This window comes from Sturnira hondurensis, unplaced genomic scaffold (genome assembly GCF_014824575.4).
Source record: "Sturnira hondurensis isolate 20B ecotype Veracruz unplaced genomic scaffold, ASM1482457v3 Scaffold0010128, whole genome shotgun sequence".
Taxonomy (NCBI): Eukaryota; Metazoa; Chordata; class Mammalia; order Chiroptera; family Phyllostomidae; genus Sturnira; species Sturnira hondurensis.
In genome coordinates, this window is record NW_028082759.1 from 11,648,165 (window position 1) to 11,675,834 (window position 27,670).

General features: G+C 40.9%; 1 protein-coding gene across 1 annotated transcript in view; it reads left to right on the forward strand.

The window, feature by feature from the left end:
• LRBA (LPS responsive beige-like anchor protein) overlaps positions 1-27,670 on the forward strand; it is a 522,692-nt gene that overhangs the window by 462,312 nt on the left and 32,710 nt on the right. Inside the window, exons 49-52 of the mRNA XM_037058420.1 lie at positions 13,263-13,352; positions 17,864-18,041; positions 22,340-22,402; positions 27,211-27,366. Coding sequence (XP_036914315.1) covers positions 13,263-13,352; positions 17,864-18,041; positions 22,340-22,402; positions 27,211-27,366 — 487 coding nt within the window. The remainder of the gene's footprint in view (positions 1-13,262; positions 13,353-17,863; positions 18,042-22,339; positions 22,403-27,210; positions 27,367-27,670) is intronic.

Consider the following 27,670-nt stretch of genomic DNA (forward strand, 5'->3'; position numbering starts at 1 on the left):
AAATCAGAGTACCTCCAGTCTCTTAATTTCCTATTTAACTCACTGAGCTATAATTTCTTTCGTACTTTTTAGGTATTTGAGTTTGTTTCTTCATTTTTTAAAATTATATTCGATAACCAAAAAGATCTCACTTCTACTGTTAGGAAAAATATTTTTGCTATATCGCTGTTAATTATAGTCCTTGTCATTTTTTTTCTAAAAGCAAGAAGGTTTTTGGCCTAAGATTCATGAATCCTGTATCTTTGGGTTTACTCTTCAGTGGGGGAGTGAATAATTAAATCGTTATATGAAAGGCTTTAAGAACTTATTTATCAAAATAATGCATGTTAACTATAAAAATTCAAATTATGTGGAAAGATAAAATAAAAGAATGGAGAGACCCCGTTCCCAAATTTGGACTTTGTTACTATTGCCGGAGTCACATGCTAAAATTGGCTAAGATGGCTCCAGCCTCTGCCACAGAATCGCCTTTTGTTAATGCTCGAAATCCCACCATCGGAGATAACCTACTTGGCTACAAATCTTCTGTGTTTTTTTAAACAGTCCTTTCCAATCGTTCAGCTCTCTGTGCAGAGGACTGGGTAACGGGCTTAGACAAAAGCCAGTTTACAGGCACAGCCCAGGGTCTGAGCAGCGTTGCCCAGGGGGCACGAGAGCAGACCCCTCGGGGAGTCCAGGTGGGAAGAGGGGCAGTGGTTGGAAGGCTCAAGATGCACTGCAGGTGGAGGTTGCTCAGGAACGACATTAATGTGAATGTTGTCTGTGTTCTTTCGTCTTGGACCTTGCCAGAAGTCCTTCCTACATTGCCTCTGGAAACATCATTTTCTCCTTTACTTTTCAAACAAATAGAGTGTTTATGTGAGTTCAGAAATTAAGGACATTAATTTTTTCCCCTTTAAAATGGAACTCAGCTCTGTTGACATAAATGGGTAGGAATGAGGGGAAGGAGAGCCCGATGTCGCTCCATTTAAAGGATTATATGCAGTGGGTCTCCACATGAAAGTAAATCCTGAAATTGTTCCCTAAGTTGTGCTTAGTGTCAGTGGCTGGTTTTCCCTCTTCTAAATTTATCCTTCCAAATGCTGTTTTAGCAACGCATAATCACCCCGAGAAGGTCTGTTTTCCAAAAGAAGCAGCCGCAGTGTTTAAGTTTACATGACCTCAGTTTCATGACAGCAGTAGCAAATCAGATATCTTATCCAAGGAAAAGCATTTTTGGCTTAGAATTCAATCACTTTCATGGTGGGAGTCAACAGCTTATTTCAGCTCCAGCACTGTTGCAGGGCACTCACTGACTGCAGTGAATCTTTCAGAAAGCATAAACACAATTGGTATTTATAGCATTGTTAACATTTGCTAAATAGTTGGGGGAATGGTCTGCACGCCCGTGCTAGGCAGGTGGGGTAGGAATCTTTGTTGTGGACAGTAGGACAACACGATGAAGATGGTTGTAGCAACAGGGTCAATTAGAAGTATCGAATGCAACAAGTTAACGTCTCGTGCAGCCACAATTCAGAGTGTGACAGAGTAATGCGGAAGCGTCTCCGGCCAGAAGTGTGTTCCCCAGATGGCTTATTTGACACAGTGCAGGACGGAAACTGTACAGTGAAAAGCCAAATAAACCATAAGGATTAGTCAAGTTTTAATTGAAAACCTACATAAAAAATACCTTGAAATTATGCCAGACTTTCTTGTATATCAAAACCACAATAAGCAAAGTTTCCTTTAGGCAACGTAATGAACATCAGAGTTGTCAGTAAAGCTAATCTTTGTTTTTTTCTAGTTGTTATGTCTATTCAAGACTTCTTCGTCAAGTAGTTGGAGCTAAGTTTTGTATCCAAGGATATAAAGCAGAGTATTATTGTCTTTATGATTTTATTTTACTGTCAAGTACCCAAGGAATCCTCAGCCCTTCTGTTACTCTGATGATCTCTGTCATGAACCGCTGCTTCCTTCTGGCACCATCTTTATTTTATTTTATTTTATTTTATTTGATGTTATTTATTTGACTTTATTTGGGGGGATTGTGTTACATTTATAATGGTTTAAGTGCTGATTATTTTTACTTTTTAAATATTGAGGTGACATTGGTTATTAGAATTACATTGGGGTGACACTGATTAATAAAACTACATAGGTTTCAAGTGTACAATTCTGTAATACATCATTTTAAATCAAATGTGTGGAAAGTAATTTCAAATCAAGTGACTGCATTTTGTTCTCTATAAGATGAGGAAGGCCCTGGCTGGTGTAGCTCAGTGGATTGAGCACAGGCCTGCAAACCAGAGGATCACGGTTCGATTCCCAGTCAGGGCACATGCCTGGGTTGCAGGCAGGTTCCCTGCAGGCCAACTCCCAGCAGGGGATGCACGAAAGGCAACCATANTAAATATTGAGGTGACATTGGTTATTAGAATTACATTGGGGTGACACTGATTAATAAAACTACATAGGTTTCAAGTGTACAATTCTGTAATACATCATTTTAAATCAATGTGTGGAAAGTAATTTCAAATCAAGTGACTGCATTTTGTTCTCTATAAGATGAGGAAGGCTCTGGCTGGTGTAGCTCAGTGGATTGAGCACAGGCCTGGAAACCAGAGGATCACGGTTCGATTCCCAGTCAGGGCACATGCCTGGGTTGCAGGCAGGTTCCCTGCAGGCCAACTCCCAGCAGGGGATGCACGAAAGGCAACCATACATTGATGTTTCTCTACCTCTCTCCTTCCCCTCTAAAGATAAGTAAATAAATAAAATCTTTATTTTAAAAAAAAGATGAGGAAGTTTCCTTAAAATATAATCACTCCTTTTACTTTTCATTATTGGTGCACTGCAGCAACTGACATTCAACTAGTACTTGGGACACAGTGAGTCAAGTGCAAGTTTTGTAAACGTTAGGTGTTATTAAACTAAGTAATCAGTAAATTCATTGCCTTGCCTCTATCCCGCCAGTACTGTGTGAGTGGAGTGTGTATGTGTGAGTGTTGCATCTCATGGTGGACGTGACTCGAGGCCAAGGACCTCGCTGCCTGCTTTCTCCCTGTCTGCCCCTCACGTTGGCGTTCTCACACCGTGGGTGCTTCCAGACACTATTGGGAAAACAGACCCAGTGATTCTTACCGGATGGATGACCAAACGGCTGCTTCTTTCCATGACCTAGTTGAAGCATTTTGTCTGGTTTTAAGAAGTCATTTAAACTGCTAACTGCAGTAAATTAACTCCTCTGATTATTTTTTTCAAGAACTTTTTACTATGTTTCACCATGTTTGCTCTTAGCATTGGAAAGTTCTTTGAAGCAACATTCCACTTATTTTTCTAGGCAGGCTGCTTTATCTACTCACTTCCAGTAGCCAGAGCCGGAGGTGTTTTGAATGAGCACATCAGTGTTCTAGACAGAGATACTGTTTGAAATTATCCATGAGCACAGTGCCGCTGAATGTTATTGAGTGACATTTGTTTCTGTTGCTTATGTCTGCTCTGACTAGCTGGTTTCTTTCAGATTGGCAGCTGGGATTACACTGCAGTGGATGGACAGCTGCAGGAAGTGGAGGTTGTGGGGAGGTTGGGCTGGGCTTCAGTTTAATGTGCCTGGAATGTATAGGCTCAGCTAAAGGCGCTAATGGAAAATCTGTGAATATTTTCAGAATTTACAGAGAGTGTGTTTTACCTTAGTAACTTCCGTAATACGACTAGTTGTGTGAGTAAAAATACTCCTTTCCCTCCGTAAGTTTCTCTTTCCTCTGCATTCTTATCACTACATTCTTAATTTTTTGTTTACTTCATCTAGCAAGCTATTCTTTCTCTTTGCTCTCTGTGTACTCCATACCATTATGACATTTTATGCCCTCAGATACTTGATGCACTGTGAAAAACGTACACTCATGAAATTTATATATATTTCTAAATATTTAATTTATACTAAGTGATGGTACAATATTGCCAAAACTAATGGCTTCTTGAAATCTGATAGAAACAAATTAGGAAACTGGCTCAAAATAAAATTAACTTTATAGCAAGGTCTACTAATTTCACGGTTATTGACCAGTTTTTCAACTACAGTTGTGTTAGATGGTTAACAAGTTCTCCCGGACCTGCCCGGTAGCTTAGTTGGTTAGAGCGTCGTTGCAACATGCGAAGGCTGCAGGTTCAGTCCCCAGTCAGAACACACATAAGAATCAAATAATGAATGCATAAATAAGTGAACAACACAACAATAAATAAATATTTTAAAAAGGTAAAAAGTATTTCTGGCTATGATGTGAATGGAGAAATTAAACTTCATAAAGCTATATCCAACGTTGATGGATTTTTTTTAGGTTGTTGTAGTTTTTTAGTTCAGAATTATTTTGAAAATGGAAAATTTTTATCCTTTATTTTTAAAGTAATGTATGCTTTGTGTGAGTTCTCAAAAATGAAAAAGGCATAAAAATGAAGAAAATATTAATTTTTACTCTGCTAATCTTGTCTACCCCTCATGAGAAATAACAGCTGATAACAGTTTAGTATGTTCTCTTCCAGATTTTACATGTGTGTATCTAGGTGTGTGTAAAGATTTCTTGGTAAAGAGTATCTCCAGTTTTTCTTTTTAAAATTTTTTAATTTTATCTGTACTCACAGAATAACACATGTAAGGATGCATGCTTATATAAATTTATTTTATTANTTCAGAATTATTTTGAAAATGGAAAATTTTTATCCTTTATTTTTAAAGTAATGTATGCTTTGTGTGAGTTCTCAAAAATGAAAAAGGCATAAAAATGAAGAAAATATTAATTTTTACTCTGCTAATCTTGTCTACCCCTCATGAGAAATAACAGCTGATAACAGTTTAGTATGTTCTCTTCCAGATTTTACATGTGTGTATCTAGGTGTGTGTAAAGATTTCTTGGTAAAGAGTATCTCCAGTTTTTCTTTTTAAAATTTTTTAATTTTATCTTTGCTCACAGAATAACACATGTAAGGATGCATGCTTATATATTTAAATTTATTTTATTAACTTAAATGAGATCATATACTATATTCTTCCATAATTAGGAATTTATTTTTTATTTTTAAATATATTTTATTGATTAGCCTATGCCACTTGTCCCATTTTTTCTCCCCTTCATTCCCCTGCGCCCCACACCCCCTCTACCACTGCCCCACCACCCTCACCCTCAGTTCATGTCCTTGGGTTGTACATGCAAGTTCTTTGCTTCTCCAGTTCCTATCCTGTCCTTAACCCCTCCCTGTCTGTTTTCCACCTGCCATTTACGCTTGTTCCCTGTACCTTCTCCTCCATTCTCCTCCCTCCCTTTCCCTGCTGATGGCCCTCCATGGGATCTCCATTTCCGTGATTTTGTTCTTGTTGCTTAGTTTGTTTTTGTTTCTGTTTTTCCCTAGGTTCAATTGTTAATAGTTGTGAGTTTGTTGTCATTTATTGCTCATATTTTTAATCTTCTTTTTCTTAGAAAAGTCCCTTTAACATATCATATAATCAAGTCTTGGTGATGATGAACTACTTTAACTTGTCCTTATCTGGGAAGCACTTTATCTGCCCTTCCATTCTAAATGAGAGCTTTTCTGGATAGAGCAATCTTGGATATAGGTTCTTGCCTTTCATGACTTTGAATGCTTCTTTTCAGCCCCTTATTGCCTGCAAGGTTTCTTTTGAGAAATCAGCTGATAGTCTTATGGGAACTCATTTGTAGGTAACTATCTCCTTTTCTCTTGCTGCTTTTAAGATTTCCTTTTTATCTCTCATCTTGGGTAATGTAATTATGATGTGCCTTGGTGTGTGCGCTTTCTGGGGTTCAACTTCTTTGGGACTCTCTGAGCTTCCTAGACTTCCTGGAAGTCTATTTCCTTTGCCAGGTTGGGGAAGTTCTCCTTCATTTTTTAATATTTATATACTTATTACTTATATTTTCAAGTAAATTTCCAGTTTCTTGCTCTTCCTCTTTTTCTTCTGGCACCCGTATGATTCAGATGTTGGAACGTTTAAAGTTGTCTCAGAGGTTCCTAAGCTTCTTCTCATTTTTTTGAATTCTTCTTTCTTCATTCTGTTCTAGTTGAATATTTATTTCTTCCTCCTGGTCGAAATCATTGGTTTGACTCCTGGTTCCCTTCCCATCACTGTTGGTTCCCTGTATACTATTCTTTATTTCACTTTGCATAATTTTCCCTTCTTCCTCCATTTTGTACCCATACTCAATCATTTCTGTGAGCATGCTGATTGCTAGCGTTTTGAACTCTGCATCTGTTAGGTTGGCTACCTCTTTGTTGCCTATTTCTGCTTTTGGAGCTTTGTCTGTTTTTTCGTATGGGCCATATTTCTTTGTCTTGGCTCATCTGTTGCATAGTAAGGGATGGAGCCTTAGGATTTGCCAGGGTGGGACAACCCCATTGTGGCACTGTATGCGGAGGAGGGATCAGAGGGGGAACAGTGATGCTTGCTCCGCTCTTGGCTAGCTTTCAGCTACTTCCCCCACTACCCACAAGCAAATTGGGTCCTTCTGCTGCTAATTCCTAGGTGGGTGGGTTTGTGTGCATCCTAGGACCCTGTGAGTGTCTTCAATGAAGGCTCCTGTGCGGCTGGGAGATTCTCCTGCCACCTCAACTGCCATAGGTTTTTATAGACAGAGGTTTTGAGGCTTTATTTCTGCCTTGCTGGAACTCTGGGTTGTATGGTCTGTCTCACTCCTTGGTTGTCTCTCCTGATTTATTTGCATGCAAATGTTGGACCACCTGGTCCTCCAGCCACTGCCTTGCTGTGAGTCCTCTCCACCCAGCTGCCCATCTCTGCCCCCATTACCAGTCTGGGTGCATGTTTTTTTTTAATTCCTTGGTTGTTAGACTTCCATACAGTTTGATTTTCTGGCAGTTCTGGTTGGTTTTGTTTTTAAATTTGTTGTCCTCCTTTTGGTTGTGTGGGGAGGCAAAGTGTATCTACCTACACCTCCATCTTGGCCAGAAGTCTGATTTTTTTTTAATCATATATTACAGACTAGTTTCCATGTCAAATATATTCAGCTCAACTCACTCATTTTAATGCCTGCATAGTATTCCATTATTTTAGGGTAAGTAGTTTTCCCGTAATTTTTACTGTTATAGGATGTATAATAACCACCATCTATTTAAATCTTTTGTGTTATATTTCCTTATGAGAACTTGTAGAATTAGCATCAGTAGCTTGTTCTTCATTTGAAAACATAGAAAACTGACCACTAACTAAATTATTGTTTTTCTCTAACTTCTCAAAATAAAAAATAAAAAAATGTCTTTCCAGTCCAAATTCACATAGACTTCTCTTCAGTTTGCTTATTTTTTTACAATAACCTTCTTCTATTATGAAATATTTTGCATAATTTGATTAAATACCATTTAGACTATATTTTGCACATTTATCTGATTGAGTTTTAAATATTCCATATGCTAGTATATCCATGACTTTTTTCTGATAGGCTGTTTGTTATTTACATTTATGCTTTAAATGTTTGAATTCTATATATAATTTTTATTTCTGGAGCACATTGACTGTTTACATTTCAATCTTTAATGATTCCTTTGAAATAATTTAAGTTAGGTTTTTATGCTGTTTTTAAATTTTTTTGTGCGTTTATTGCTCTACTGAAAAGTAACTTTTGTGTTTCACTTTGTAGAGTAGGAGGGGGTCTGGTTTAAACTCTAACACGGAATGACTAAGTGGTCACTGGAGCAGGATACTTTTCAATCTGCTCCTGACGCCAGAGCTCAGTTGCTCAGTGGCCCCACAGTGCTCTGAGGCTGGTCACCTGGGCTGCTGACCAGGAAACTTTGAGTGGAAGCCTGTCAAATACCCAGCAAGCTGCTCTCCAACTTAGGCCCAGATGTGTGAGGATGACAGCACCCGCGGCACAGGGGATGGCTGACGTGGGACACAGGAGGGTCCCTGGATGGTGTTAATGCGACTCTTAAAATATCGAAACATGATTTGATGCTGAAATCCAAAATAAGAACTCTTGTTTGGGGTTTTTTAAACATTTCTTAGTAAAGAGTTTCTCTAGAATCTTAAGACCACTTTCTAGAGCTTAATTTTGGTAATATCAGAACATTTTAATATATTATTAAATGACATGTTTTTTCTTAATGGATTGTTTTTAGTTTCCCTATCCATTTTATAGAGGATAAAATGCAATTTCAGAGTTGTGTGCTTAACAAAAGCAGTGTACATGTGTGTTTATTTTAATTGCATCCATATGTTATGTCTCCCCTAGACCCATCTTAAAATAAAATTTTACAGCTTTATTGTTGGTTACTAAGTGTTGTATTGAGTTAACTTGTTTCCTCTTTTAGATTAAAAAGACTAGTTCAGAGTCATTATTAAATTGAAGCCAAATACTCCATTGTCACTAAGCCAAGTCTGTTTTCCTTGACTTTTATTTCTTTTTCCTCTCAATGTATGTAGCTTGTGTATCTATAATCTCTATATACTATCTCTTTCTCTATACATATGACCATAAAATCATGCAAGTATGCAGTAGTTGGCACAGAAAACTACAGAAGACACAGCTTGTTGAAATCTTTTCATAATATTTCCACTTGAAAATCCATTAATAAATTCTCTAGGTAATATTTGAGATGCTGTTTATAAAATATAAATAATGTGGTTTTACTGGAATGTCTCTAGGCATTTGCATAGTCTTTTTTATTACCATGTATTTCAACATCTGGAATGCTGCCTGCTGAATTCAGGTTTTATTATAGAAAATAGTAATAGGTTATTTACAGAATAATTGGGAATTGATGAGTAAGAATGTTACATAATAAAGTAAGCTTTTCAGTAGAAATGTTTAGTAGAATGTTTTATTTAATGCTGACTGCTCTGTAACAGTGTAGAAGTGTATCTCTTAGCTGCATCCTGCTGAATTATGTTGGCCTGGATGGCCATCTATTCAGTAAGTAAACTGAGCACCTACTGTGTGTCACACCCCCAGAAGCACAGAAATACGTGGCAGTCTGTGGTCTCTAGGAGAGACCAGAGACATGAATTACACAGTATTTGGAATACTGGGTAAGTAGGTAGTAGGAGTTCATGCACATTGCTGCTAGAGCAACAGGGAGGGCCAGCAACGGGCTGGGTGAGAGCAGGGAAGAGATTTCCCACGGGGCGGAGATGCCTGAGAGAGAAAGAGAGAAACATCAGTTTGTTGTCCCCCTTATTTGTGCATTCATTGGTTGCTTCTTGTGTGTGTTCTGACCAGGATTTGGACCCACAACCTTATTGTATTGCGACGACACTCTAACCAGCTGAGCTCCCTGGCCAGCGCCAACTTAAACAGATTTTTTAAAGATAACGCATGACACTAAAACTCTCTAGGCAAAGGAGAGTTTACTAAAAACAGTTTAGGCATTTGGTAGAGTTTGTTTGGTTACCCTATTACCAATCCAACTTCCTAAGCCTCAGACCTCCCTTTGAAATTTTCTGTTGGTCTGTATGCAAAGGGCTGAAGCGAAAAGGGAAGAGTGAGTGATAAAGTTACTTGAGGGGCTTTTTCGAGTCATACTAACTCCCCTAGGATTTCTGACTTGGCCCTTAAAAAGCACTGCTTTGGTTAAAAAGAGGAGATTGGTACTTTTGAAAACTTTCTCATCACATTTTTTCAATCTCAAAACAATATTAATTGCAAAGCAAGATATGTACTAAGACTAGTTTCTTTGAATTTGCATGTATAATAGAGATTTCTTTGTAGTAAAGCCTGTATTCTTCATGTTTCCATAGCAGTTGGCATTACTGACCACTCCGTTTTGGAACGCTCATCGCTGGCTTCCATATCACACCATCCTGCTCCCCTACCCCCAGGGCCCCCTCTCTGTCTCCTTCATTACTTCTTCATGTGATCCCTTAAATCCGAGTTTCCTAAGGTGCGGCTTTAGATCCCTGTGTGTGTGTGTGTGTGTGTGTGTGTGTGTGTGTGTGTGTTTTGTATACTCTCTTCCTGGAGCTTAACCAATGGGTGTCAAACTGTGCTTCTAAGATTTCTCAGAATTTTCTTAGGAGCTGCTGAGGAAGCTTATCAAAGGTCCTCCAACCTTCCAAGTAGAACAGCCTTATCGCTATGTTTTTTCTGTATCAGAGTTTCATGTAAGATTTCCCCAGAAAAGGGAGTATTTCTGCTGTTTAAAGTTACATATACACAGTGAGAGGGAAACATCAAACACCACTGACTTACCTTTCTTTTGTATGAGTGACTCCCAAATCAATACTTCAGCCTTGCATGCAGGAGCCAGTCTGGGGCCTTCTTAGTGCATCGGACACCCGGACCTGGAGAGATGGCCGCCACTGTCGCTTCAGATTCCCCACCCTGCTGCCAAACTATTTCTCCACAACAGAAACTTGTATTTCCATTCATTGCTTTACTACTCTCCAAAATGTGCAGGTTCCAAAGAAAGCAATTAGTTTTGTCCTGTCTTTTCGTCACCGCTCCAAGTCTCAGTCTCTAGGACCTGTTGGTTTTTCCTTAGGTCATCGTGCACATAATTCATTCCTTTTCTTCTCAATACCACAGCTTCTCCAGAGAGATCTGTCTGTGGATGCTAAGCCCTGTAGTGCATTTTGAAACCTGGGCCAGATTTGTTTTCTGATACAATGCGTTCATTATTATCGATACGAACTCCTGAAGCACTCCTTCCTTCCCTGTTCTGGCTGCGTTAAGTGGTGATCACACCAAGCCCCCGCCTAATACATCATTTTATTTAGTGCTTTGTGCTAGGTACTGTGCTAAGCACTTTATGTGTATTATTTAATTTTCCATATGATTCTATGATCTAGGCATTCTTATCTCTGTTTTATAGATGGGGAAACAGATTAGGCTCCTTGTCCAAAGTCACACAGCAGGTAGATGGTAAAGTCAGGAGTAGCACTCCAAACCACCTTACCCCATAGGCCAAATACGGAAGCTGTCTGTCCCCCCTCTCTTTCAGGGGGGGAAGGTGTGTGGGGGAGGGGACCACAAAGGCAGTGGTCCAGGGAAAGGGCTTTGCTAACTGCTCTCACAAGGGACTTACAGTCCACACTCCTAACCTCAGCCAAAAACCTGTACCTCACACAGTAACAGTGCTCTCACTCTCTTCTTTGGGACTGCTTGTAGGTTTCAGGTTGCCATTCTGTGATATTTTTCTTCTGTCGCAACCTCAAAAGGTACCTTGATGTTGATGACAAATTGATTTTACCCCATCAAAAAAGGCTTTAGATGTATTTCTGAAATGGTCCTCGTCCTTATTCTTCACTTCCCATTGGCCTCTCCGCTTGTTTCAGAAGTCCAGGGCCAGCCTCACTCCCGCTGTGTAAACCAGTGCTTGCCTAGCCACACTGCTCTACTGCCGTGTCCGAACATAACTTCTTTCACTGTGATGATAATGGTGATGATAGAGATACCTTAGTAATTCATTCATTAGAGTGTAAGCTCGTGTTTCCTGTACTAAGTCTGATGCCTACGCCCTGCTACAGGACCTCACACATATGGAGAAGGGATAGCTTACTGGGTGAGGGTATAAGATGTAGAATCAAGTGGCTTGCATATAGATTTGACGCCTGCCATTTAATTACTGTGTGACCTTGGACAAGATATTTAAGTGCTTTGTGCATTTATTGCATAGTACCCACATCACACAGTTTAAAGAGGAAATGATATGATTGTAAATCATTTAGAGGAGTTACTGGCAAATAGTTAAGTACTAAATATTCATTATTGTTGTTGCTAGTAGCCTTCCATGAGTGTTTGTTGACTGCATATTGAGGGTCTAATCTGTGTTAAACACTCTTCTGTGTTTCTACATATGCATCATTGAATAACTTACCCTGGATCACATAGTTTATAAGTGGTATGATTTGGGATTTGAACATGGTCTGTTTGACTTCAAAATCGGGCTGCTTCCACCATCCCCTGAGCTTTCAGAGGTGCTTCCCGTGCTTTTCTGCCCCAGCAAGTCACTCCTTGAACTTACTGGACTGACTGCATGAAACTATTATGCAAACATCCAACTACATTTCCCTGCTTCCTATATTAGGAATGTATTCTTCAAACATTGAGAGCTTTGACTGCTGTGTACATAGTTGATGATAATTTAAGGTATAAATAAATGAGCTGCTCATTTCCTAGCAGGTCATTGTAAAGAGTTATTAGGGGTATTCTCATCAAATAAAAAAGAAAATTAATAGTGGATAAAGATTATATTTTCTTGTTTATGATTTATCAGTTGCCTGCAGTCCTACAGAGTATATAAAAATTGAAGACCTTTTCTTAGAGATTAAAAAATAACATGATGAACATATTCTCTTATGAATTGGAGAGGTTTTCTTCATCCTGTTAGCCTGGAAGTTAAGAACAATGACTGTATCTTTGCTTCCTTCTCTCCGTTTGCACATAGTGCGGCCTTTCTTTATTCAGCATAGGGACCCAAGAGTGAAGAAGAGACGTAAGGTCCTTGCTGTCAAGGGTCTTATATTTTAGTGGGAGCAAACAAACATAAACAAGTAAATAACTACAGAGAGAGTGGGCATCTGGCATTGAGTAGTTTCCCGTGGTGAGGGAGTTGGCGGCGACTGGGGCTCGAGCATCTGTGTGAGGTGTACGGGGAGCACCATGGCAGGGAGTGCCTTGCCCGGGGTGCAGGCGCACATCTTTCCAAAAGGGCGCACACACATGTTTCTTATGTTTAGTTCATCTCTGGTTTAACCATCTCATGCTTGGATGCAACATATGGCTTTTACTTTGTTGTTTAGCCACCTAGGTTCAAAGAGACTGTCAACAATAATGCTCTTTCTATGGCAAAAGTAATAGCATCAAGCCATTCCCACAGGTGCTATGTTTCTTCCCCACCCCCCTTTCTACTTTCCAGGATGAAATGGGGCCTGGAATCAAAGCAACAGTGGGTTCTCTCTATACCTGTAAAAGATTAACTTTAGTCACTAGGGATGATGCAAGCAGGAAAAAAAAATGCAAGAAAATAGAAATGAAGCCAAAAGGGACAATTTCTGATTGTAATAGCTGGTTTCTGTTTCATATCACTGAGCAAGATGAGGAAGTTCTGCAGGGTTTGATAGGAACAGCTTCCACGGGGCTGCAGGATGACCTCAGCTGCTGTGCCCCTGCCAGGTGCTGCGCCCCACGCTGCAAACACAAGGCTGACTTTCAGCATGAAACAAGCCAGAAGTATGGAATGACATTTTCAGGTGACAGTTGTGGTTCTAGTGCCTGTAATTAACACCTCTTAACCCTCCAACTCGCCCATGCCTTTTTCAGGCTGTTGAGGCTCAAATCCGGAGTTTCGGACAGACGCCTTCGCAGCTCCTCATCGAGCCCCACCCTCCCAGAGGCTCGGCCATGCAAGCGGTAAGTGCCTTCACTCTTCTCACTTCTTGCCTCTTGGAGACCGTGCCTGACATTCGTAGCAGTCTTTCGCTGTACTTGAGATTCTCGACCACATCTGGGCCTGTTCTCATGCAGTGCTTGTTAACCCGCTAACAACCAGCAAAAAACCCTCTGCGTGCTCTCTGGGAGTCTTTGGGAAGGCAGCCGTTGCTCCATTGCTCTGGCATTTCATCAGCTCATGTTTTCTTACAGAGTCAAAAGGTTTATTATAACCATCATGTGTGCTTACTGCAAGACAGAGACTTCCGGCCTAAGGCCGATTTGCTTTCTTGTTTGATCCTGAGTTTCTAGATTAGTTTTGTTTATATTCTTTTTTTAAAATATATTTTATTGATTATGCTATTACAGTTGTCCTGTTTTCTGCCTTCACTCCCTTCCACCCTGCACACCCCCTCCCACCCACATTCTCCCCTTTAGTCCGTGTCCATGGGTTGTGCATACAAGTTCTTTTGTTTATATTCTTTATATCCCAATATGTTTTTCAGTTTGGGAATTTTAAAACGAACCCTGATAGGTAAGATATTGTTGCTGAGGGTCAGGGACCTCAGGGAGGAAAAGATGGTGGTTAGGTGCACCCAGCCATCCAGGGCTTAGTGGCGGTTCTCGTGATTCTGAGTCTGCCTTCTGCTCTGCTCCCTGGCTCCCCCCCACACTGCTGTGGGGTGGGCCGAGCTGTCCCCACATCCCTTTCCCTGTGGTCTTTCACTGCCAAGGCCCTGAGCCCAGGCCACTCTGGCGGGATGAGCAGGGTTCCAGAGAACACTCCTGCGAGACCTCTTGGAGCTCACCTTGGAACTTACGTGGCATCATTCATGCCACGTTCTATTGGTCAGAGCAAGACGGAGGCCAGCCCAGAGTCAGCAGCAGGGAAACAGACTCAATCTGCAGAATGATGTGGCTGGTCTCTTTTTAGAGTTCCTGAAATTTCAGGGGTTACGTTTTTTGATGATTAACAAAAAGTCAGCACAGCAACATACTGAATTGAATGATAAAAAGTTTCTTTGAAGAACAGACTATGGGTATTATATTTTTTCTTCAGTTGTTCCTCTCTAAAACAGGTTGCTCCTTACTGTTTTCAGATTAAGAACAGGAAATGTACAATCTGTTTCCATAAATATGCAGAATAATTTAAGATAGACTCTGGTTCCATGTTGTGGCTTGGCGGTGGCAGACTTCTGACAGACACTAGGAAGGAGGGAGCTAGAGATAGTTCTGGTCTTTTCTGCCTCTGCCTCTTTTTTCTTTCTCTTCCCACCTCACCTTCTTCTTTGTGTCTTTTTATTTTAACCTTTTTTCCCAATTATATGAATTGGATGTTGTAATAAAATACAAGCCTTTTGAAACTTATTTGCATCCTCATTTCCAAGTGTTTTTTAACAGGTGAAATCAGATCGAAATGAACACAAAGGATAGTTTGAGCAGAAGACCACACAAAAAGTGAACAGTTAGCAAGAACAATGGAAGATAATGCCATAAAAATAGTCGTAAAATAGTAAGGCTGATTTATGTCCGGGGCTTGGAATTAGTTTTAGTAATAGCTTGTCAGGAAGACTCTGTGGCTGCGGTGCTGGCTGATGGAGGGTCCTCTGCTGCCCCATTGACTTTGTACCTGGGTCACTGCACAGCCTTGGTCACCGGGGCACCGAGGGGCTCCCGCTGCTAAGCCTCCCTCCCTGGCCAAGGATTACTGGTTTGCTGGGGCAGAGCGGCTTTACGTCCCTGGGGCAGGAAGGCACATGTTCCTATGAGGACAGAAGACCGTCTCTCCCATCAGCTTTATTCTCTGCACTTAAAACCTGCACTTCAGACACGTGCAAATTGTGTTTTTCATCTTACCCATACTCGACTTGGGCGGGGGGGAAAGGTGTGTTAGAAAGAAACCAGAGTTGTCAACAAGTGTGTACACTTAATCTGGGAAAACCGAGTGAAATTTGGCTAATAGTTTCCTACCTCTGCCTCAGCCTCAGCCAACAGATGGACTCAGGCCGGGCTAGATGAGGGTCTGTGTCTCTAATCCCCGCTTTACCAGTTGTCCTGACGTCTGTAGCTGTGGCCATCGTGGCGGACTAGCCCCGTCTGTGGGGGTATGCTTTCGCTTCCTTCTCGTGCTCCCTCTTCCATACTTAGCAGCCAAGGATGTGATGGAGCTTCCAGGAGAGTCTCCTGCTAACTTCCCGCACTGGGAGCTTAAGTCAGGACGGAGTGTGTAGGGACAGGCGGGGTGGGGGGTGGGTGACAGCTTACTGTGAGCCTGCAGAGGACATTCTGGACGAGGCATCTGCTGCATCTGCCACTTCTGTGGACAGTGCCTTGTCCTTGCCGTGTGGCTAAGAGTGGGCCCACTGGAGTCACTGTGTAAACAAGACATTGTTCCTACACATTAGAGATTTTTCTATGTTGTTTTAGGAATATAAACATTGGAATCATCCAGTTTGCATTGAATCGTATTTATAATATGAGCTGTTAAGCTCAAAAATATGGATCAGCGTCCTTGCAGTGAGACTTTGTGATGTATGTTATAATCTGACTTTCTCAGAGTTTGTAAATTGACTTCAGTAAATAGTATTTAAAAAGCTACATAATTAAAAAGTGAAGCTTCTTAATCTGAAATGACATTCATTTCCTTCCCCAGGACTTCTTCATCACTAAGTTGGGGTTTATTTGATGTTGCTCATTGTTTCTCATTTTTACCCAGTTTCCCAGAATTCCTTAAAACTGTATAAAAGGTCCTTTATATGACATAGATTATTTATTGATGTCAGAGATTTCAAAACTAAAAGGCACAAATGTTTATTTTTTCACTGCCGTTCAGATGAGTTCCCCCATCAACCATCAACGCACCCCACCCCCACACGGGCACAGACACACGCACGCCATAGCAGAAATTAAAGCCACCTCGTGCTGTGTTAAGTGCACCAGCCATAATATACACCAGGTGTAGTAATTAGCAGGCACACGAAGGCTGCCTATTTGTCTGGTTGTGCTGCTGTTGCTGTATCCCCCTGTGTTTTCACACCATCAGATAGTTGGATTTAATTGAGGCCACATCAGATGAGGCATTACTGACACCTTTAATTGAATGAGCATCCGGGGAGGATTAACTCATAATATTGATTGGCTTTTAGCCACTTGCTCAGAAGGGTGTCTGGGTAGCTTATTAGTTGCCTTTATTTACACCTTTATGCAAAGAGTGCAAATAGGAATTCTTAGTGCAATATGTTTTTGTAAGTACTCTTAATAACTTTTTTAAAAGGACTGATAATAAAAATGCAAATATACTTAATTTTTTATTAGCAGTTCTGAGTAGATACATGTTAATGTATGTGCTTACACACAGTTACATTTACCTGGTGGTTTGAAATACGGCAGGAGGAAAGCAGCCAGAAGCATTTCTCAAAGTGTTTCAGTTCTGAGTGATACTGATCAGCTATTAGAAAACAGACAGGACAGAAGAGAATTGCTGAAAAGGAGCAGTGCGATTACTGTAGGGCAGGGCATACTTCCACAAAGTATAAATAAAGCCAGTAAATCAGAGTGGGGTTATATATGTCTTGGGTTATGACATGGGTTATAGGAACGTTCTAAATCCTTAGTAGTCCTCAAGATTTATTTTGTCCCTACTTATTAGGACAGTATTTTGTGCAACATTTTAATTACTTTCTGCTTTTTCAAAAGAGAAATCAAAGGTCTTAAGCTCTTTTTTTACCAAGAGGGAGGAGGGGCAGCTAAGTACTTCTCTTTATTCTTAGCTACAGCAGAAAACAGGATATTTGCATTATAATAGGGGTGTTTATGACTTGGTACACTATATAAATATATTGTTTTTGCAAGTGCGTTTCATTATGTATTGCTTTGAAACACCTTTATAATTAAGTTTGTGCATTACATTCCTAAGTTATTTTTCTATTGAAATAATACATGCATGTTGTATTACTTGCTTATAAATATGTCCGTTTTAATTATCTCTTTATTTAGTTGACAAAATCTTCTTGCTAAAGCAACACAATCTTTGATGATCTGTGGAAGTTGCCTTGGCTTGCCTTGGTGCTTACTGCCTATTCTCATTACTTATTTATTTATTTTTGTACTTGACACATAATGGCAATCGGAATGGGTTAATGTGATCCCCAATACTTTGCCTATTTAGAATCTAAATCTAACCATTCTTTTAGTTCTTCATGGGACTGGGGTAGGGAATGAAGCCAATAAAATTTATTGATTTTTAAAGTGTTTCTGTTAACATAGTCTCCTTCAATCACCAAAAAATTCAGCTAATGACATGCATGAAAACAAGCAAATCCTCATTGCTATTTCTGTGAGCCTTTCTGCTCAGTGTGCTCTCGCTCACACCTTGTGTTAACATGGTATCCCTCTTCTTTTCCTGTACCCTCTCTCCTTCTTGTCTTTCTTTGTCTTTCCTTCTTGTGTATTTGGGTCTTGTCACGCCCACTCAATAGTATCTCCTCCTGCAGAGCCCGTTGATGTTCACAGACCAAGCCCAGCAGGATGTTATCATGGTCCTAAAGTTCCCCTCCAACTCCCCTGTCACTCACGTGGCAGCCAACACCCAGCCCGGTCTGGCGGCTCCTGCTGTGATCACTGTCACTGCCAACAGGCTGTTTGCCGTGAACAAGTGGCACAGCCTCCCTGGTGAGTAAAGAAGCATCATTCTGTAAGGCACAGCCCCTGATGAACACTGTACGAAGAGGTTGCAGTGTCTACTCAAATGTACAGCGCAGCAGTTAAGCTTTTTAATTTCCAAGCTTTAGTCTGACTTAAATGTTTAATAATTTGAAAGACTTAAAGAAGTCTCAGATGAAGCGTATTAATACAGATGTTAAAGCATAAACAGTTCTTTGGCATCCAGCATTTGTCCTCATTCTTAGGAGATAAATATTATTTCTAACATAATATTTTAATATCATGATATTCTGTATTATGTCCATAAATAGTATGTATTTATCAATCCCATGTTCCCTTTTTTCCACTTATTCATTTACTTAGCACACACTTCTGGTCATCTGCCATGTGTGTGCGGTGCATGACATGGTGGTATTGTTGTGGATGATAGAAAAAAGAGCACTTAAATTTTCTGTCAAAACACTGCAAACCCAAAAGTACATTCTCTCCTTCCAGTAAGCACAGAATAGTTTTGGTAACTAACAGCGAGGTACCAAAATACCCATTGGAATCCTAAACCATCAAAGTATAAATAGGCGAGTTCCTCGAGCCAGGCCCCACGCTTTCCCGGTGAAGACACTGGGCCCCAGGGAGTGCGCCTGGCCCAGTGTCACATGTGGCTGGGCAGTGGCCGAGCCGGGTTTGAACCCAAGTTCTCTGGCTCAGGTTATAGGATCATCCCTCTGTGACTTACTGCCTCTCATTGGAACAGAAATGTTGGGATCTGGATTAGCACTGGTTTTTCTTTTCTTTCTTTCTTTTTTTTTTTGGCCACTGATTAGAAATCCTTTTTTTAAGAAGGAAAATTTTTTTAAATCATGGAGATGATAGGCTTCCCCCTAGCCCCCGCCCCAAGCCATTGTTTTAGGTGGGAAGTTCTTAAAAATAGATTTTAATAGTCTTTTAACTTGTCATTAAATCTGTAAAGTATGCATTGAAGCACTGCTCATTATAATGCCTGAAATGGCTGCAAAAAATGTAAATTTTTGAATAAGGGCCTCATTCCAAATTAAATGGAGGCGTTTTTAGGGTGGCACAGAACTGAACTGATGTTCAAATGCAAATCGGGTGCACTGACTCCATTCCAGAAGGTACCCATGATGAAGAATCTGTTGGTACCAGAATTTATTAGATATAGCCATTTCCTGACCATTAGAAATAAAGCAAATGCCAATATTTGGTTAGAGAATAGATTTCAGAAAGAGTAGAGAAGGTAAAAATTGCAGCAGGTATAAATGACTGTATTATTAGGTCTTCTAATGCCTTTTTCTTCAAGTGAACTTACTTTACACAGGTAAATGTATATGCAAACAATATATTTTGGAAGCGAAGGTTATACTTTGATGAACGAATGGAGTTTTGGATTCTGTAAATGCCGCCCCTTAGTTGAAAAACATGCTGGTGGTGTGCTCTATCGGGTGCTCGGGAGGAGTTGCCCACTCTGTGCCCCACCCTTAGAACTTGTTAGGAGCCCCTGTGTGTGTGACACAGGGCCACCCTGAGGCTCATCCTGGGTGGCTGTGGGTGGCAGCTCTGAGGACTTTAAACAATGGCACCATATGTGAGGAGCAACAAACCCTCTCATCTGCCAGAAAGCTCTGACCACTGTGCGCCCCCTCTTTAGCTTAGTGAAAAGCTGGGCGGGAATGGAGCCGGCTCCCCCAAAGCACTACCAGGCCTGCTGCTGGTCCTCAGCATGCGGGGCACACTCCTGGCGCTGATGGCTGAGCCCCTGACACGCCCCGTTTGAGCACGCCCATCTTCCTGGCAGGAAAGCTCACTTCCCTCAATACTTGGTTGTCAGTGTCCTTTTCCCTCCTTCCAGCTTTTCTCTAGATGTGGAAAGAGATGGCAGGGCCGCATCCCTGGGCGGACATCCACTGATGGGGCAGCCGCTGTCCCCAGCCCAAGCACACCTTTCTGTAGGACAGGAGCTTGGGCACTGCTTGCGTTGTGCCAGTTCTTTGCCTGCCATTCTTCCCAGTAAGGCTTCTTTGTACCTGTTCCTTGGGTCACTAGCAGTTTCTGCCCCCGCCCTGTCTCTACAGCATCACACAGCAGCTCTCCCCCCACCGAACACAGGATGGTAGCGTGGGAGCACAGAGGTGCCTGCCTCTGCACAGTGCGCTCCCCAGGTCGGAGCTGCACCCCCACCTCCACCTGACAAGGTTGAGCTTGCAGTTTATGAAGTCTGTGCCTCGTCCCAGGTATATATTTACCTGCACCCGATCTATCATCCCGCCTGCGCTACCTTCACCTGTCAGGATGCTCTGGTTTCAGGGAACTGTCCCAAATCCCTAACAGTTTTTCTTCAGTGAATATCAAAGTCATGTTACATTCATTTTTTTTTTAAGTTTAGATTCTGGTTCTTTTCTGAGGATCTGTGATTTCAGTACCTTGTTCATTAGACAGCTAGCTCCTGTCATTTATTTCAGTTGTGTCTGAATCCTGATTTAGGGAAAGAAAGAAAGGCCTTTACCCTTTTTTCTCACTCAGAGGCCCTTGCAGAAACTTGAGGGGAAAATAAAAAGCTTATAGAGCATATTCTGGGTTCTAAACATTGTTTTAACTACTCAGCGCCCTCAGGATGTATTTAGGTTGAACCATATGAAATTGCCTCTTTTAATTAGTCAACATGCTGGTTTTCGGTCACTTCACATGGTTTGACCTAATGAACCTATCCAACCCATTATACAGGTCAGGAAGCTGACACACAGAGACTCCATAATTTGCCCAGGGTCACACAAGCCATCTGTGGCAGGAGTGGGATGGGGGTCTGACCAAAGAAAGGCAGTTAACAGGACCCCTTTCACCGACAGTTTGGTTTTAATGTTTCTATGAGCCCCGGTTCTCAAGAAGTAGCGAAGAATTCTTAGGGTGTTAGTGTTGGTCGACACTGGTATTACTGGAAGTAGATGGCAGTGTTGGGTAAATGAGAGGCTGTGGTCAAGGTTCCCTCACCATTCTGTGTGGGTGCCCTGGGATTTCCTTACTGGCAGAGCCATATAATGACTTCCTTGTTTCAGTCAGTTTAACTTCTTATGAATACTCACCTATAATTTTTAGTGCTAATATTGTATCGCTTATTTTATCTTCCAAACATCCTTGAAAGGTTGGTATTTACTAATGGGAAATGGTGACATGATAAATTTAAAAATCTAATGAACTCATTGGAATGCACTGCATTTTTATATCCAGGTCCCTCAACGACAGTCAGAAAGACGTCCTAAAATCTGATGGTATTAAGCAGGGCTCTTATACTGACCAAGCAGTTTAAATGCTTATGAGTCTCTGAAAGGCAGATACACTGACCAGGATGAATGGCTGAGTCATTAGGGGAAAATCATTTGGAAGAGGTCCCAGAATTTACCAGAATATAAAGCTGAAAAGATCATCTAGTCCAAACCCTTCATTTTGGGGTTTAGGCTTTGCCCAAGGTGCACAGCCAGCCACCAGCAGAACACTTCCTCTCTTCCTAGCGACCTCTGCCCGGCACAGGGGACAGCTTCACCGTCTCTTCTCCACAACGAAATAAACACGCCTGACTCTTTAGAACCATTTTGCGAATTGCACAAACCGTTCTTAGTATGGATTGATTTTTGTTACGCATTTGCTTCTCAGGGTATTTTTTAAATGGAAACCATGGCAATATTAAATATTAATAAAACTTTTTTTAAAAACCTCAAACCTTTAGGAAAATATTTCAGTCAAATGCATTTAGCTGAAACATTCATCTGCAGATAGCTTTCTTTATTTGTATTCAAACTTTCGATTGATTGATTTTAAGTGATGGATGAAACCTTAAATGTTCCCTGACTTAGAGCCTTCCCTGGCTCCATCGTAAATTGACGTTTTCGTGGAGCCTTTGTGCCGCAGCGCTCAAAACTGCCTTTTAAAGAAGTAACAAAAAAACAGTATTTGCTACAGTCAGCAGATGGTTGTCACATTTTGTTTTCAGCGCGCTTTACCACTTAATTTTGTTTTGTTGCAGCATCAGAGGTTGCCAGTCAAGCATCTGCTGTAGCTTATGGCCCAGGACCAGAGCCACTGCTGATGGCACAGGTTCAGCACAGCCCTAATCTAAAATAAATGTTCCATGAGCTGGCCAGAAAAGCACCTGGACTGGTTTTTTTCCTCTGAATTTCGCTAAACCGTATGCGGGGTTTGGGGGTTGGAAAGAATTGTACATGAGATTTGACTGAATGTGTTTTTGTGTCGTTTATAGATGAAAAGTAATGCTGTTTTTAAAAATCTTTTGTGAATTCCAGCTCATCGCGGTGCTGTGCAAGACCAGCCACACCAGCTGCCAGTGGAAATCGATCCTCTCGTAGGTCCGTCACTTCCTTCTCTCTTTGCGATTCATTAAGCTCTGTATGGTGGCCCTGAAGTGTAGATTACAGTTGTTTTTCACTTGCTGGTTGCTGGGAATGGAATTTTCCTGATAAACCATTTGCATGCAAATTGGAATGCAATGAGCTGTGGCTATGCTGGTATTTCATCAACTCCCCCTCGTTGGTTTGCCTAATTTGAACAGGCCTAGGACGCGTGTCACTGAAAATTAATATGGATGCTGTAATAATGTGTGATTGAGAATGCGCATGAAGTACTGTCAGGATAATATTGGATCTTTTCATCACTCAGACTTGTTGATGAGCAGGAGCGAGGCACGTTATGATGAATGGGTGCACCAGTAATGTGATGGAGCTCCTTTGCTAGGGAAATTTTCATAATAACAGTGGGGTTCTTAGCAGCACTGTGTTGTGGAAAATAAAACTGTAGTGCCAGGGTTTCATCATTAAAGGAGATCAATCCTTTCTTCCTGGACCCTCTATTCAGTCTGAGGGGATTAATGGGCAATTGCAGAGCAGTTTCAAAGTTGAAATATATGGCCCAGCCAATGGCAGTGTTAAGATATTCGTATTCATTTTCCTAGGGTCCTACAGCCCAATAAATTGCCATTGGAGGTTAAATTTGTTCAGGGGGAAAGAGAGAGAAGAGGGAGAAGACCGGGAAGAGCTAGCAGGTGCAATGAGCATCAGCAGCAGATGACGTAGAATGCTTAATTGCTGTTCCGCCTTTTGAGTAGGTTTGTTGAAATCTCTAGTTTTAGGATTCTTCATCCTTGCAAATGTGGCTTCACTAAGCATTTTAACCTGGATGTTAAAGACGCTGTTCAGTAGCTTTTAGGGTTAAAGACTTACTTGCATAGCTATAGGGGTATACTACTAGGATGGATGCTTGGCTTATAATTTTGTCAAATTTTTCTGGCACAAGCACCTTTGCTAGAATTTTAAAGTCTTTAAAGAAAGCTTGTGACTAAGCAGATGCAGTGGTTGAAAATTCGAGACTTTCCCTATTTGTTTGTCACCGTTCTCGTGTGTCAAACCAGTGTTTCCCTAGATGGCCACGTGGCTGCCACTCCCAGAGGAACCAAGCGGAGCTACAATAGTTTTAAACTCAAAACCAAGTCACTTATCATTTCCCCAAACAGGAATAGAAATCTAAGAAGTAACTATCTGTATGGAGGATAAATACTACTCTGGTTCCAAAATCTTATTTTGCTTTGAGTAGATATGATATACCTTATACTTTATAAAAAATCAAATGCTCATTTTGGTAAAGTTTTAAATGTCAGGAAAATAATAAAGCCTATTTGCTAAGTCATTTAAAGCATTATTTCCAAAGTATAGACTTAACCGTTTGCCTTAAAACTTGACAATGTGTATCCCATAGTATAAAGTCTATAATTAAATGAGTTCAGCAATTATAACCCTTTACACCAGGCATGGGTAAACTTTTTGGTAAAGGGCCAGACAGCAAATATTTTAGGCTTTGTGGGCCGTAAGGCCTCAGACACAGCAGCTGTATTCTGCTGTTAGCGAACAAAAGCAGCCATGGACATTGTGTAAACACATGAGCATCGCTATGTTCCAATAAAACTTTATACACAAAACCAGACATGGGCCAAAGTTTTCCGTCCTGCTGTAGGAACCCTGGTCATCAGATTGCTTGCTCCTCTATCTCCTAAAATAATTGTTAAAAACATGTACCCTCTTACACATTTTTAAGTCGACATCCGAAAAGTGTTCATACATTTAAGTAGCTACAAAGTGTATAAAATTTTAAATATATTTAGTTGAACCTAAATATCAAAGAGAATTGATACTCAACATTTTGTTTTTAAAAAATGCATTAAAATCTCTAGTTGAAAATTTTACATAATTCCTTTTTACATCTTAAATTTATATTTTCATCGTACTTCCCCTATACAATTCTATTTTGTCTTTTGAAAACTGATTAAAATAATAAATGTTAATAAACAATAAACATAAAACAAACATTTATTAGAAATACATCTTTCACAAAACAACTCCTGTATTCATGGATGATCATTATTTGTTGCTGAACAAGACAGGATTTGTCAACAGTTCTGTTCAATTTTGTTTGTTTTTTACAAATGGAAGCCCTGAGGAATGTCACTCAATGTGAGAAAATAAATGGGAAAGGAGAGAGTTTTGTTTTAATAATGTCAGTCAAATCTTTGAGCTCTTGCTGGGTTATGTGAAAACATTCATATAGTGGTCTATTATTAAAAATTATTTTTATGGTCTGTCACTCAACAGTCATTTTAACAATCTGTCGTTGAAACTTATTTTTAATGATCTATGAATTGACAGCCTGAGTGGATCTTCCTTACATTTGACTGAAAGCAACGAATTGGAAACCACCTGCTCTGCAGAATAATTTGATACCTACACCTTTGCTTCCCAGCATCACATTAGTATTTTGAATTGTCCCATTACTTGACTTTCAAGATTCTTCTACCCTGGGGTGAAGCGCCATAGTAAGAGTCTGGACAGGAGAGAAATAGGCCGTAATTTCATCCAGTGGAAGAAGAGCATGGGAAAGGGGAGGTCGGAAAGGAACCTCACAGGAGAGTTCTCAGACCAGGAGAGCTTGTGAGAGTTGAGGAACTAGAAATTGATTCCCTTAAAACCATCTGTGCCAGTGTGTCCCTGGGGAAATCTTAATCACCCCCCCTCCCCCAGGGGCAGGCAAACCACAGGTTGAAGACTGCTTATCTAGACAAAAATACCTAATTTTCATTAGATAAAAATACTTCAGTCCTGACTCTCAGGAGGTTTACCAGAGGAAACATGAGAGAGAAAGGAAAGGTAGGTAGGTTGGATGGATGGATGGATGGATACATGGATAGAAAGACAGACAGACAGACAGACAGGTATTGCAATGTCAACTTACAGGTAAGCATTTACTTGGCAACTAGTTCATTCTGAATGCTCAAGGGGCATCAGCCTCTACCCGTGGGTACGTGGTAGTCACTCAGTTCAAAATCACCCACATACCCAGATCTGTCAGTTAGGCCCTCCCAGGATATCACAACCCCCAAGAAGACCAGTATGAAAGTTTATATTATAGAAGCAAAGGTCATAAAAACACTGACAAAAATGAACATTTTCACAATTTTCATAGGGAATAAAATACTGTAATAACCAGTCTAGAAAGTACTACATACCTTGTTTTTAATTGCTAGGTTCCTTGGGATTAAAAAAGAAAACAACTGAAATGTATCACACAGCTTCACTCCAGGGGGATATGGTATCTCCCCGTGACTCGCTGTGATTCCCATGCAAGTTCTCCTCATCTGCAGCAACTCCCCTTTGTTGGAGGAGGAGGAATGGACCCCAAAGCACAGTTCTGCCCTTTAAACCAGGGCTGTCACTCTGTAGCCCGTGGGCCGCCCGGAAGTGCAGGAGTCCTGCTCACAGACAGTTACGGCTGCTCTTGCGTGGTCAGGTTGTGTGGGAAGGCACAGCAGGCGCTCGCAGTGTGTCACCTGTCTGTGTGTATGTTTGGTGTGTGATGTTATGTCCCGAGGGCAGGGAATGTTTTGTTCCTCTGTGTCACCTGGGCTTCCCGGCAGAGCAGTGGGGAGTATTTTGAACACGTTTATCTTCTGTGTTCTTCTCTGAACCTTATTAAATTGGCCACATTTACTTCGTTATTATAGACAGTGAATACAATATCGATATTTTCCTATTATGTCTCTCAGTAATACATTCATAGTATTTTTGAAGTGACCATGGTACAAAGTATATAATAATCAGATGCAGAAATTTATTTTTGTTTCAACTTCTGTTGCCATCAAAATTCTTTAGCAATGTAAGAATCATTATTTATTCTGGAAAGTGAGTGTGAAATACTCCTTAGATGTCTAGAAACAAAGTTTTCTGCTTGGCTGGCTTCATAATGCCAAAGAAAGAAGTCACCTCGGTGAAAATTCCTTTTCTGATAATGACATACCTGGTAGTGTGTTTCCAGAAGATTATTACTCTTCCCCTGTGCTCGATGCTGCTCCGTGTCTGACCCTGTGCCTGGTGACAAACCCCATCTCAGGTGCACGGTGGCACTTTGGAAACACACTGCCAGGCTGTCTTGTTTTATTGCTTGCAGAAGAGGTAAGAGAGTGCGGCACTCTGTGCTTTGGCTGTTTCTGTTACAAGTGTCTAATAAATAGTCACTGTCCCCTCCCCTTCCCTGGGAGCGCAGCTATAAACAGGGAGAAGGGAGTTCACATCTAGTGGAATCACAGACCTGCTACAGCCAAAGCGTACTACAAGATTCTACCATATTTCAGATACGTAACATTCAAATTCTAGTATCTCTTCCTAGTGACAAAAAGTTAAAGGTAATAGATTGTCACAACAGGAAGCCATTCTCCTGGCAATAGGTGTAATGAGATTGTCAGAAACACAAACCGAACTGTGGTGCAGTCTGGAGATTGTAATCTAGTTTGGTCCTGCCCAAGAGCTAGAAAGCGTGTTCTGAGAATTGTACACTGTTTTTAAGTTACAGTATGTTGTTATTTCTTTCCTCTAGGCAAAATTTTCTACTGCAATGTTGAATTTAGCTACCCATGTTCTTCTAACAATCGGATGCGTTTTCCTATTTGGCTTTTCAAATATTACTATCTTTCAAATTAAAGATCAAATACTCTTACCTTGGAATGTGCCTCCTCTCCACCCTCACCCCGCCATCCCCGCTATAACAAACTGTGGGATTTCTTTGCATGTGTGGGTTTAATGTTTAGTAAGCTTTCCCCCTTCCTCTGTTCTCACAGCCAGCAATACAGGAATGCACAGGAGGCAAATCACTGACCTTCTAGACCAGAGCATCCAAGTCCATTCCCAGTGCTTTGTCATCACTTCAGACAACCGCTACATTCTCATCTGTGGCTTCTGGGATAAGAGTTTCCGCGTCTACTCCACAGACACAGGTACCTGTTATATTCCTCATCAGTGAACTGAAGTTTACTCCCAGTAACACTGGGAGACTTCGAATGCTTGCCCCTCTTCTTCCTTCTAAAAATCACAGAGTCCTAAAATTCATAAAATAAGGGAAAGATGCTTTTTCCCAATCTACTGTTAACTTCAGCATGCTTTTTTAAAGAGTCAGTGTTTCATAGTAGATTTGTCATCCAAGCCTCATGCTTACAAATGAATGATTCATTGTGAAAGCGTAGGACAGCATGTAAATGCCATGTATGCGTGTATATGCACAATCCCCTAAGTGCACACACA